Genomic DNA, 13,625 nt, shown 5'->3' with positions numbered 1-13,625 from the left:
CTCCATCACTCTGCTCTGAAAGGTTACGCTCCATCACTCTGCTCTGAACGGTTACACTCCATCACTCTGCTCTGAAAGGTTACACTCCATCACTCTGCTCTGAAAGGTTACGCTCCATCACTCTGCTCTGAAAGGTTACACTCCCTCACTCTGCTCTGAAAGGTTACGCTCCCTCACTCTGCTCTGAAAGGTTACCTTCCCTCACTCTGCTCTGAAAGGTTACACATTCTCCCTCACTCTAATCTGAAAGGTCACACGCTCCATCACTCTGCTCTGAAAGGTTACGCTCCATCACTCTGCTCTGAAAGGTTACTCTCCCTCACTCTGCTCTGAAAGGTTACGCTCCATCACTCTGCTCTGAAAGGTTACTCTCCATCACTCTGCTCTGAAAGGTTACGCTCCATCACTCTGCTCTGAAAGGTTAAGCTCCATCACTCTGCTCTGAACGGTTACGCTCCCTCACTCTGCTCTTAAAGGTTACACTCCATCACTCTGCTCTGAAAGGTTACACTCCATCACTCTGCTCTGAAAGGTTACACTCCATCACTCTGCTCTGAAAGGTTACACCCCCTCCATCACTCTGCTCTGAAAGGTTACACTCCATCACTCTGCTCTGAAAGGTTATGATCCATCACTCTGCTCTGAAAGGTTACTCTCCCTCACTCTGCTCTGAAAGGTTAAGCTCCATCACTCTGCTCTGAAAGGTTACACTCCATCACTCTGCTCTGAAAGGTTACACTCCCTCACTCTGCTCTGAAAGGTTACACCCCCTCCATCACTCTGCTCTGAAAGGTTACACTCCATCACTCTGCTCTGAAAGGTTACACTCCATCACTCTGCTCTGAAAGGTTACACTCCATCACTCTGCTCTGAAAGGTTACTCTCCCTCACTCTGCTCTGAAAGGTTAAGCTCCATCACTCTGCTCTGAAAGGTTACACATTCTCCCTCACTCTAATCTGAAAGGTCACACGCTCCATCACTCTGCTCTGAAAGGTTACACTCCATCACTCTGCTCTGAAAGGTTACTCTCCCTCACTCTGCTCTGAAAGGTTAAGCTCCATCACTCTGCTCTGAAAGGTTACACTCCATCACTCTGCTCTGAAAGGTTACACTCCCTCACTCTGCTCTGAAAGGTTACACCCCCTCCATCACTCTGCTCTTAAAGGTTACACTCCATCACTCTGCTCTGAAAGGTTACACTCCATCACTCTGCTCTGAAAGGTTACACTCCATCACTCTGCTCTGAAAGGTTACACCCCCTCCATCACTCTGCTCTGAAAGGTTACACTCCATCACTCTGCTCTGAAAGGTTATGCTCCATCACTCTGCTCTGAAAGGTTACTCTCCCTCACTCTGCTCTGAAAGGTTAAGCTCCATCACTCTGCTCTGAAAGGTTACACTCCATCACTCTGCTCTGAAAGGTTACACTCCCTCACTCTGCTCTGAAAGGTTACACCCCCTCCATCACTCTGCTCTGAAAGGTTACACTCCATCACTCTGCTCTGAAAGGTTACACTCCATCACTCTGCTCTGAAAGGTTACACTCCATCACTCTGCTCTGAAAGGTTACGCTCCCTCACTCTGCTCTGAAAGGTTACACTCCATCACTCTGCTCTGAAAGGTTACGCTCCCTCACTCTGCTCTGAAAGGTTACGCTCCCTCACTCTGCTCTGAAAGGTTACACTCCATCACTCTGCTCTGAAAGGTTACACTCCATCACTCTGCTCTGAAAGGTTACACTCCATCACTCTGCTCTGAAAGGTTACACTCCATCACTCTGCTCTGAAAGGTTACACTCCATCACTCTGCTCTGAAAGGTTACGCTCCATCACTCTGCTCTGAAAGGTTACACTCCATCACTCTGCTCTGAAAGGTTACACTCCCTCCATCACTCTGCTCTGAAAGGTTATTCTCCCTCCCTCTGCTCTGAAAGGTTACACTCCATCACTCTGCTCTGAAAGGTTACACTCCATCACTCTGCTCTGAAAGGTTACACTCCATCACTCTGCTCTGAAAACCACTGACACACATCCATAACAGATCCAATGCCTTTATATGTCTTAATGTTCGTTCATATGGACAAGCTGTGGACAGGTCAACAGCCTAATGATCACATTGTCAATCAAAAAATAGGTTTTAAAACAGTTGTATGTTTCATTTTAACATTGTTACAGTACTTCAGGCCTGCCTAACTACAATCATTTTTGTGCAAAAATTCTCCTGAAAGCACGAGAGAGGAAAACAAGCTAAACCTTTTATTCAAACAATACAGTGTATATCAAAAGTTACAAAAGCCTTTTATACTGTCCCCTGTCATAGAAACCATATACTGTCCCCTGTCATAGAAACCATATACTGTCCCCTGTCATAGAAACCATATACTGTCCCCTGTCATAGAAACCCTATACTGTCCCCTGTCATAGAAACCATATACTGTCCCCTGTCATAGAAACCATATACTGTCCCCTGTCATAGAAACCATATACTGTCCCCTGTCATAGAAACCATATACTGTCCCCTGTCATAGAAACCATATCCTGTCCCCTGTCATAGAAACCATATACTGTCCCCTGTCATAGAACCCATATACTGTCCCCTGTCATAGAAACCATATCCTGTCCCCTGTCATAGAAACCATATACTGTCCCCTGTCATAGAAACCATATACTGTCCCCTGTCATAGAAACCATATACTGTCCCCTGTCATAGAAACCATATACTGTACCCTGTCATAGAAACCATATACTGTCCCCTGTCATAGAAACCATATACTGTCCCCTGTCATAGAAACCATATACTGTCCCCTGTCATAGAAACCATATACTGTCCCCTGTCATAGAAACCATATACTGTCCCCTGTCATAGAAACCATATACTGTCCCCTGTCATAGAAACCATATACTGTCCCCTGTCATAGAACCCATATACTGTCCCCTGTCATAGAAACCATATACTGTCCCCTGTCATAGAAACCATATACTGTCCCCTGTCATAGAAACCATATACTGTACCCTGTCATAGAAACCATATACTGTCCCCTGTCATAGAAACCCTATACTGTCCCCTGTCATAGAAACCATATACTGTACCCTGTCATAGAAACCATATACTGTCCCCTGTCATAGAAACCATATAATGCACCACATTGCTACTGTTAAATGACATGAGTGCAAATCACATGGAGGTCATTCAAGCCCTGCATTCATACCCTCTGATGGAAAGACTAAAGATCTTTTATAGCATGCATGTTTACATCGCGGCACAAGTCAGTAATGATCTATTTAGATTAGAACCCAGAGAGAGAGAGAGATTATCTATTTAGATTAGAACCCAGAGAGAGAGAGAGATTATCTATGGAGATTAGAACCCAGAGAGAGAGAGAGATTATCTATGGAGATTAGAACCCAGAGAGAGAGAGAGATTATCTATGGAGATTAGAACCCAGAGAGAGAGAGAGATTATCTATGGAGATTAGAACCCAGAGAGAGAGAGAGAGATTATCTATGGAGATTAGAACCCAGAGAGAGAGAGAGATTATCTATGGAGATTAGAACCCAGAGAGAGAGAGAGATTATCTATGGAGATTAGAACCCAGAGAGAGAGAGAGAGATTATCTATGGAGATAAGAACCCAGAGAGAGAGAGAGATTATCTATGGAGATTAGAACCCAGAGAGAGAGAGAGATTATCTATGGAGATTAGAACCCAGAGAGAGAGAGAGAGATTATCTATGGAGATTAGAACCCAGAGAGAGAGAGAGATTATCTATTGAGATTAGAAACCAGAGAGACAGAAAGCAGTCAAGTAGCTGCATAAAAAAAGTGACTTTTTCAAAATGCCTTTGTGGCAGCAGAGGTGCATCCACTTTGAAGCAAATGTTTTTACCTGTTCTGCAGCAACAGCTTTTTAATGTCCCTAACTGTAGGTTTACCAAATCAGCTCTTAATTAATAAACCAAGCTACTCCGCTGTCACTGACACCTTCCCGGCGGAGATCCTCAGAGGATGTCTCTTGCAGGTGTTGGAGAAGTAAGGGAACACTCTCTGGGTGAACTTGTGTTGGAACTTGTAGATGAGCGTGTTGTCTGAGGCGTCGGAGAAGATGACCCTGCCTCTGTCCCAGTCCAGCTGCACTCTGACCTCCAGGGGCCTTCTCTTCAGGACCAGGGGGGTGGCGCTGGCCGTGCGGGCGCGGTATTCACCTCCATAGTAACAGATGGTCCACAGGCCCCTCTCTAGAATAGAATGCAATAGAATGGAATAGAATGCAATAGAATAGAATGCAATAGAATAGAATGCAATAGAATAGAATGGAATAGAATATAATGCAATATAATAGAATGGAATAGAATGGAATAGAATAGAATGCAATAGAATAGAATATAATGCAATAGAATAGAATGGAATAGAATATAATGCAATATAATAGAATGCAATAGAATAGAATGGAATAGAATAGAATGCAATAGAATAGAATGGAATAGAATAGAATGCAATAGAATAGAATAGAATGCAATAGAATATAATGGAATAGAATAGAATGGAATAGAATAGAATAGAATCCAATAGAATATAATGGAATAGAATAGAATGCAATAGAATGCAATAGAATAGAATGCAATAGAATAGAATGGATTAGAATAGAATGCAATAGAATAGAATGGAATAGAATAGAATGGAATAGAATATAATGGAATAGAATAGAATGGAATAGAATAGCATGCAATAGAATAGAATAGAATGCAATAGAATAGAATGCAATAGAATATAATGGATTAGAATAGAATGCAATAGAATAGAATGGAATAGAATAGAATGGAATAGAATAGAATGGAATAGAATAGAATGCAATAGAATATAATAGAATGCAATAGAATATAATGCAATAGAATAGAATGCAATAGAATAGAATGGATTAGAATAGAATGCAATAGAATAGAATGGAATAGAATAGAATGGAATAGAATATAATGGAATAGAATAGAATGGAATAGAATAGCATGCAATAGAATAGAATAGAATGCAATAGAATAGAATGCAATAGAATATAATGGATTAGAATAGAATGCAATAGAATAGAATGGAATAGAATAGAATGGAATAGAATAGAATGGAATAGAATAGAATGCAATAGAATATAATAGAATGCAATAGAATATAATGCAATAGAATAGAATGCAATAGAACAGAATGCAATAGAACAGAATGCAAAAGAATAGAATGCAATAGAATAGAATGCAATAGAATAGAATGCAATAGAATAGAATGGAATAGAATGCAATAGAATAGAATGGAATAGAATAGATTATATATATATATATATATATTATTTATTTAACTAGGCAAGTCAATTAAGAACAAATTCTTATTTACAATGACGGCCTACCCCAGCCAAACCAATAGATACTTTATTGTCCATTTGAGAAAAGGTTGATTTTTTGCACATTCACAACGATTGGCACAGGGTCAGCCACAGAGCAGCGCCTCTGGACGGAGAGCTGTGGAAGTTATGTGCCTTGCTCAATGGCACAATGGCAGGAGACAGTACCTGGGCTCGGGGGGAACCACTCCTTCCTCGAGACCGTCTCCCGTGCCACGCCCACGGCCCACTCGCTGTTCACGCCCACCTCCACGTCCCAGGTGTGTCGTCCGGAGTTGAAGCCCTCGGAACCCAGAACACACTCATAGTAACAGAACCTCTCTGGGTTGTCAGGGAGTCTCTCCTCCTCCTCTGTGTACCGCAGGCTGGTCAGATCATCAGACAGAGACAGGCAGGTATCAGCCGTGTTGGGGTCCAGAGTCACAGGAGCTGGGAGGGAGGGAGGGAGGGAGGGAGGGAGAGAGAGAGAGAGAACATTGAGTTATCATTCCTACAATACTCAAAACACGTATTGTGTGTATTGTGATGTATTGTATTGTATTGTGATTGTGTATTGTATTGTGATCTTATCGTCTCCCTCTACTCACTGTATGTAATGACGTCCTGCATCTTCTCCCAGACTCTGTAGTTGAGACAGCCCAGGTGTTTGGCGACGTCCAGCAGAGCTCCTGCCACCTCCTCTGGCTCCTGTACTGTCACCTGAGTCCTGTCAGAAGAAGGTTCATGTCTCAACAGGTTTACAAAATGTATAATCTCTTGTGACAGACAGACAGAGGTAGCCCATACAAAATTTGGTTATAGGTGAGATTTGGTTGTAGCTGAGATTAGGTTATTGGTGAGATTAGGTTGTAGGTGAGATTAGGTTGTAGGTGAGATTTGGTTGTAGGTGAGATTAGGTTACAAGTGAGATGTGAGATTAGGTTATATGTGAGATTAGGTTATAGGTGAGATTAGGTTATAGGTGAGATTAGGTTATAGGTGAGATTAGGTTGTAGGTGAGATTTGGTAAAGGTGAGATTAGGTTATAGGTGAGATTAGGTTGTAGGTGAGATTAGGTTATAGGTGAGATTAGGTTGTAGGTGAGATTAGGTTGTAGGTGAGATTAGGTTATAGGTGAGATTAGGTTGTAGGTGAGATTAGGTTATAGGTGAGATTAGGTTATAGGTGAGATTAGGTTATAGGTGAGATTAGGTTATAGGTGCTGAGATTACAAGATGCACAACTACGAAGGAAAAGAATAGAGCAACACACCCACCTCTCAGAGGTCCTCTTGAAGTTCTAATGGAAAAGATGACGTCTTACTTGAAAGGCAAACAATAATATCCTTATATTACAACCTCTTTTCATATCGTAATCTTGTTCTCTGATGAGTCCGTACCTTGAGGAAGGATATGTCATCACCAGTGTCCATGGCCTCCACCGTCGCCTCAATGGCCTCAGCTAGAGAGTTGATCTGGTCTGTTGTTCTGTCTATCCGGTCCCTCATCCTCTGGGTCTTCTCCTGCTCCTCTTCCTTCAGAGCAGAGATCACAGCAGCTTCCTCGTCTCGGAGGAACTGGTGCAGCTTCTCAAACTGCTGCTGCACCAGGCGCTCGGTCTGCTGTGCCTGGCTCTGCAGGGGTAAACGGGGATTAGGGGACAACAGGATAAAGAAGGAATGAAAAGAGGAGATACAGGAGATGGAGGGAATATCAGAATCGGAATGACCTCATCTCTATCAATACTTCAGCAGTTTATCAAGTGGGATTAGGAGCTCAGGAAATGATGTCAATGATAATGTATTCTACTGGAACTACTGTCTGATATCAGTGATAATGTACTTTGACTGGATCTACTGTCTGATATCAATGATAATGTATTCTACTGGATCTACTGTCTGATATCAGTGATAATGTACTTTGACTGGATCTACTGTCTGATATCAATGATAATGTATTCTACTGGATCTACTGTCTGATATCAATGATAATGTATTCTACTGGATCTACTGTCTAATATCAATGATAATGTATTCTACTGGATCTACTGTCTGATATCAATGATAATGTATTCTACTGGATCTACTGTCTAATATCAATGATAATGTATTCTACTGGATCTACTGTCTGATATCAATGATAATGTATTCTACTGGATCTACTGTCTAATATCAATTATAATGTACTTCTGCCGTATCTACTGTCTGATATCAATGATAATGTACTGCTGCTGTATCTACTGTCTGATATCAATGATAATGTACTTCAACTGGATCTACTGTCTGATATCAATGATAATGTACTTCTACTGTATCTACTGTCTGATATCAATGATAATGTACTTCAACTGGATCTACTGTCTAATACCAATGATAATGTATTCTACTGGATCTACTGTCTGATATCAATGATAATGTATTCTACTGGATCTACTGTCTAATATCAATGATAATGTATTCTACTGGATCTACTGTCTGATATCAATGATAATGTATTCTACTGGATCTACTGTCTAATATCAATGATAATGTATTCTACTGGATCTACTGTCTGATATCAATGATAATGTATTCTACTGGATCTACTGTCTAATATCAATTATAATGTACTTCTGCCGTATCTACTGTCTGATATCAATGATAATGTACTGCTGCTGTATCTACTGTCTGATATCAATGATAATGTACTTCTACTGTATCTACTGTCTGATATCAATGATAATGTACTTCAACTGGATCTACTGTCTAATACCAATGATAATGTACTTCTGCTGTATCTACTGTCTGATATCAATGATAATGTACTTCTGCTGTATCTACTGTCTGATATCAACGATAATGTACGTCAACTGGATCTACTGTCTGATATCAATGATAATGTACTTCAACTGGATCTACTGTCTGATATCAATGATAATGTACTTCTGCTGTATCTACTGTCTGATATCAATGATAATGTATTCTGCTGTATCTACTGTCTGATATCCATGATAATGTACTCCGACTGGATCTACTGTCTGATGTCAATGATAATGTATTCTACTGGATCTGCTGTCTGATATCAATGACAATGTACTTCTGCTGTATCTACTGTCTGATATCAATGATAATGTACTTCAACTGGATCTACTGTCTGATATCAATGATAATGTACTCCGACTGGATCTACTGTCTGATATCAATGATGATGTACTTCAACTGGATCTACTGTCTATCAATTATAATGTATTCTACTGTATCTACTGTCTGATATCAATGATAATGTACTTCAACTGGATCTACTGTCTGATATCAATGATAATGTACTTCGACTGGATCTACTGTCTGATGTCAATGATAATGTACTTCGACTGGATCTACTGTCTGATATCAATGATAATGTATTCGACTGGATCTACTGTCTGATGTCAATGATAATGTATGCAACTGGATCTACTGTCTGATATCAATGATAATGTATTCTACTGGATTTACTGTCTAATATCAATTATAATGTACTTCTGCCGTATCTACTGTCTGATATCAATGATAATGTACTGCTGCTGTATCTACTGTCTGATATCAATGATAATGTACTTCAACTGGATCTACTGTCTGATATCAATGATAATGTACTTCTACTGTATCTACTGTCTGATATCAATGATAATGTACTTCAACTGGATCTACTGTCTAATACCAATGATAATGTACTTCTGCTGTATCTACTGTCTGATATCAATGATAATGTACTTCTGCTGTATCTACTGTCTGATATCAACGATAATGTACGTCAACTGGATCTACTGTCTGATATCAATGATAATGTACTTCAACTGGATCTACTGTCTGATATCAATGATAATGTACTTCTGCTGTATCTACTGTCTGATATCAATGATAATGTATTCTGCTGTATCTACTGTCTGATATCCATGATAATGTACTCCGACTGGATCTACTGTCTGATGTCAATGATAATGTATTCTACTGGATCTGCTGTCTGATATCAATGACAATGTACTTCTGCTGTATCTACTGTCTGATATCAATGATAAGGTACTTCAACTGTATCTACTGTCTGATATCAATGATAATGTATTCTACTGGATCTACTGTCTGATATCAATGATAATGTACTTCTGCTGTATCTACTGTCTGATATCAATGATAATGTACTTCGACTGTATCTACTGTCTGATATCAATGATAATGGACTTCTGCTGTATCTACTGTCTGATATCAATGATAATGTACTTCGACTGTATCTACTGTCTGATATCAATGATAATATACTTCTGCTGTATGATATTAATAATGTATTTTGACTGAGTCTACTGTTTCAACATCAATCCCAGTTATTGTGCTGTTACCATGTCACAGTCCTGATGGAAGTATATTTGATCAATGGTATGACACACAACTAGTCACATTCAAACCCAGAAATGATCCATCGTTCTGTCTATCGGATGGATCTGACGCCTTTTGACCCCCCCCTAACCTTGATGTGTTCAGCTGACTCCCCGCAGGTCTGTTTGACAGTGTTCAGAGCCTCCAGCTTCTCCTGTAGAGGTCTCAGGGCAGACGTCAGCTCCCTCTGGGGTCAGAGGTCAATGGTTAGAGAGAGGTCAGGGGTCAGTCAACATAAACATATGTGTGACAGTGATCAACCAAAGATTGTCTCCATCTCACTTGGTTAGGGTTTCTAACAGCCACGTCAGATCTGTATTGTACTGTAGGGGAGAGTGGGGTAAATTGAGCCAAAGGGGTAAGTTGAGACAACCTTGTTTCTAGGAAATGATACAAAAATGTATAATTTTACAGTATATTTAGGAAGAGGTCCTAATTTCATGGAGTCTGTGAAGGAAGAAACCACGTGGGAAAAGTGATAAGGAAGAGGTCCAAAAAACTTGTTTTCATGAAGTTTTGTATCTAAACCAAAGTAGATCATATTAAGATTGTTCTATACATCAGCTGGGGTCTCTATCAGCGTCAATATGAGGTCCTAAACATGGCATGAAAGTGCATCCTTGTAGCTGTGTGGGCTAATATAGTCAAAATGTTTTCCTTGGGGTTAAGTTGAGCCACTGGTTGAGCCAATGGCAATTTGAGCAAATTGAAGTGTTTTCTTCCCAGGCGTAATTCAAGGCATTATATCTGGGATATGAGGTAACAACAGGGCCTGGCCCGTGTTAAAAGTGTTTTCAAAAGTACAAAGTGTTTGTTAGGTGTTAAGCCTGAGTTCAAAGATGCTTAAAATGTTTTTTTTTTTAAGTGACTGTGATTTGGGAGAAAAAAAAATGGACATGTTTTTAACAAGGTAGTGGTAAAATTTAATTCAGTTCATAAATTTGTAGGCGGCTTAACTTACCCTGTCCGTGGCTCAAACTTACCTCATACGTAGGGTAAGGTGTGCCAAGAGACCACTTTATTTTGGACAAGCTATATTTTCAAAACTGTAATGTTTACATGAATTCTGATTATATTCGTGGAGCCGTGTTGGTTGGGAGTGTTGGGATGGCGTGTGGCTGGGCTGTGCTTCCCCCGATGAGCAGTTGTAGCTATGTCACAATTGGCCAGTCAACTATTGCAGCTCTGCGTTTGTGGACTCTGAATTCCGCTTTCGTCTCTGAGTATCTGTGTAGGTAGTCAGTCACACAACTCTCACCTTGCAGTCGTGCACAGCCTCCTCCGTGGGACGACACTCGTGGTCGTCGTGCTCCTCGCTCTGACACTCCACACACACCATCTCCTTGTCCTCCACACAATACAATGTCAGCCTCTCCCCATGCAGAGGACACATCTCCCTGTCCCCGTCCTCTACCCCTCCATCCCTGGCCCGCCGCGGCTGCCCTTGGAACAGGGAGTCCAGCAGTCTCTTCAGGACGCAGTCCAGCAGGTCTTTGCCGTAGCAGATCGTACAGCCCCCCTGGCCCAGCTCGCCCTCACACAGTCCCAGGCAGGCCTCACACAGGCTGTGGCCACACGGCAGGACCAGGGGCCCTGATCCCTGACAGCCCGGGCACACGGCCTCTTCCCTGGGGAGAGAGGGCTCATCACCCCCTTGCTGCTCAGACGCCATGGAAACAGATTGATCTCTCCTTGATCACTGGATCTTTGATAGGTGCCTCTTGCTACAGTATTATGGTCTGTTGCTCTGCTACTCTCTGCAGCAGCTTGCTTAATGTTTAATGCGTAGCAATGATTACACAATCACCGGTGCTGTTTGGCCACAACAGGAAACCCCCCTGGTGGCTATTTATAGTCTGGTGTTACTGTTTTTAGACAGACGGACGGACAGCGCTCAATGGCTAGTCTCAGAAACCCGACCCCTTAAGAGGAAATGTCAAAATGTTTCAACTACGTATTCATCATTTCCAGCACCACCCCAACATCAACATCTGGGTAAACTATGTGTTTCTATGTTTTCTAGTAAACAAGATAGAGGAAGATACAGCAAAACATTCTGAAAGTTTTCAGACTTTTTTCCCACATTTTGTTACGTTACAGTTTTATTCCAAAATAGATTAAATAACAAAATGTCTTCATAAATCTACACACAATAGCCCTTAATGACATCACAATACCCCCATAATGACATCACAATAGCCCTTAATGACATCACAATACCCCCATAATGACATCACAATACCCCCATAATGACATCACAATACCCCCATAATGACATCACAATACCCCCATAATGACAAAGCTAAAATAGGTTTTTAGAAATGTATTAAAAACATAAATACCTTATTTATATAAGTATTCAGACCCTTTGCTATGAGAATCGAATTTGAGCTCAGGTGCATCCTGTTTCCATTGATCATCCTTGAGATGTTTCTACAACTTGATTGGAGTCCACATGCAGTAAATTCAATTGATTGGACATGATTTGCAAAGGTACACACCTGTCTATATAAGGTCCCACAGTTGACAGTGCATGTCAGAGCAAAAACCAAGCTATGAGTTCGAAGGAATTGTCCATATAGCTCCGAGACAGGATTGTGTCGTGGCACAGATCTGGGGAAGGGTACCAAAACATTTCTGCAGCATTGAAGGTCCCCAAGAACACAGTGTCCTCCAACGTTCTCAAGTGGAAGAAGTTTGGAACCACCAAGACTCTTCCTAGAGCTGGCCGCCCGGCCAAACTGAGCAATCGGGGGAGAAGGGCCTTGGTCAGGGAGGTAACCAAGAACCTAATGGTCACTCTGACAGAGCTCCTCTGTGGAGATGGGAGAACCTTCCAGAAGGACAACCATCTCTGCAGCACTCCACCAATCGGGCCTTTATGGAAGAGTGGCCATACGGAAGCCACTCCTCAGTAAAAAGAACATGAAAGCCCGCTTGTAGTTTTCCAAAAGGCAACTAAAGGACTCTCAGACTATGAGAAACAAGATTCTCTGGCCTGATGAAACCAAGATTGAACTCTTTGGCCTGAATGCCAAGCTTCACGTCTGGAGGAAACCTGGCACCATCCCTACGGTGAAGCATGGTGGTGGCAGCATCATGCTGTTGGGATGTTTTTCAGCGGCAGGGACTGGGAGACTAGTCAGGATAAAGGGAAAGATGAACGGAGAAAAGTACAGAGAGATCCTTGATGAAAACCGCAACAAACTGCAGCAAACACTCAAACTGGACAGTTTTATCTCAATCTCTTCATTCAAAGACTCAATCATGGACACTCTTACTGACAGTTGTGGCTGCTTTGCGTGATGTATTGTTGTCTCTACCTTCTTGCCATTTGTGCTGTTGTCTGTGCCCAATAATGTTTGTAACATGTTTTGTGCTGCTACCATGTTGTTGTCATGTTGTGTTGCTTCCATGCTGTGTTGTCATGTGTTGCTGCCATGCTATGTTGTCATCTTAGGTCTCTCTTTATGTAGTGTTGTGCAGTCTCTCTTGTCGTGATGTGTGTTTTGTCCTATATTTCTATTGAATTGATTTGTATTTTTAATCCCCCGTCCCCGCAGGAGGACTTTTGCCTTTTGGTAGGCCGTCACCGTAAATAATATATTTTTCTTAACTGACTTGCCTAGTTAAATAAAGGTTACATTTAAAAAAGATATGAACTTAGAGTAGTCTCTCTAGACATCCAGGTTGCCTCCCATAGTGTTCTAACATGAAGAGAACTTTCTGAAATGTTCAACAGCACCATCTCAACGTAATGATGCTACCTGAGGTGGGGAAACGGTGTGTTTCTATGTTTTGTAGTAATGAAGATAAAGGAAGATAAGTTTCCAATGACATCATCAGTGTGCATGATGTGATTTTAAGCAGTTGCCTACTA

The 13,625-nt window shown here is 41.3% G+C and overlaps 1 protein-coding gene across 1 annotated transcript; it reads right to left on the bottom strand.

Annotated features, from left to right (window-relative positions):
* Positions 1-2,042: 2,042 nt before the first annotated feature.
* On the bottom strand, positions 2,043-13,580 carry LOC139571601 (zinc-binding protein A33). The gene is made up of 7 exons (XM_071394608.1): positions 11,004-13,580; positions 9,837-9,932; positions 6,758-6,991; positions 6,635-6,657; positions 5,967-6,085; positions 5,548-5,808; positions 2,043-4,234 (listed from the first exon to the last, which is right to left on the bottom strand). Exons 1-7 carry the CDS (start codon positions 11,415-11,417, stop codon positions 3,960-3,962), a joined length of 1,422 nt encoding a protein of 473 aa, XP_071250709.1. The 5' UTR covers positions 11,418-13,580; the 3' UTR covers positions 2,043-3,959.
* Positions 13,581-13,625: the final 45 nt, after the last annotated feature.

This window comes from Salvelinus alpinus, chromosome 3, assembly GCF_045679555.1.
Source record: "Salvelinus alpinus chromosome 3, SLU_Salpinus.1, whole genome shotgun sequence".
Lineage (NCBI taxonomy): Eukaryota > Metazoa > Chordata > Actinopteri > Salmoniformes > Salmonidae > Salvelinus > Salvelinus alpinus.
This window is presented reverse-complemented; position numbering and strand designations above follow the sequence as displayed.

What these genes read in the sequence shown, in the direction of transcription:
- LOC139571601 (XM_071394608.1), bottom strand. Translation starts at nt 11,417, where the DNA reads ATGGCGTCTGAGCAGCAAGGGGGTGATGAGCCCTCTCTCCCCAGGGAA. An exon ending in TTCAAGAGGACCTCTGAGAG is followed by an intron (nt 6,086 to 6,634) that starts GTGGGTGTGTTG and finishes TTCTTCTGACAG; the next exon opens with GACTCAGGTGACAGTACAGG. An exon ending in GTGGTTCCCCCCGAGCCCAG is followed by an intron (nt 4,235 to 5,547) that starts GTACTGTCTCCT and finishes ATTCTATTCTAG; the next exon opens with AGAGGGGCCTGTGGACCATC.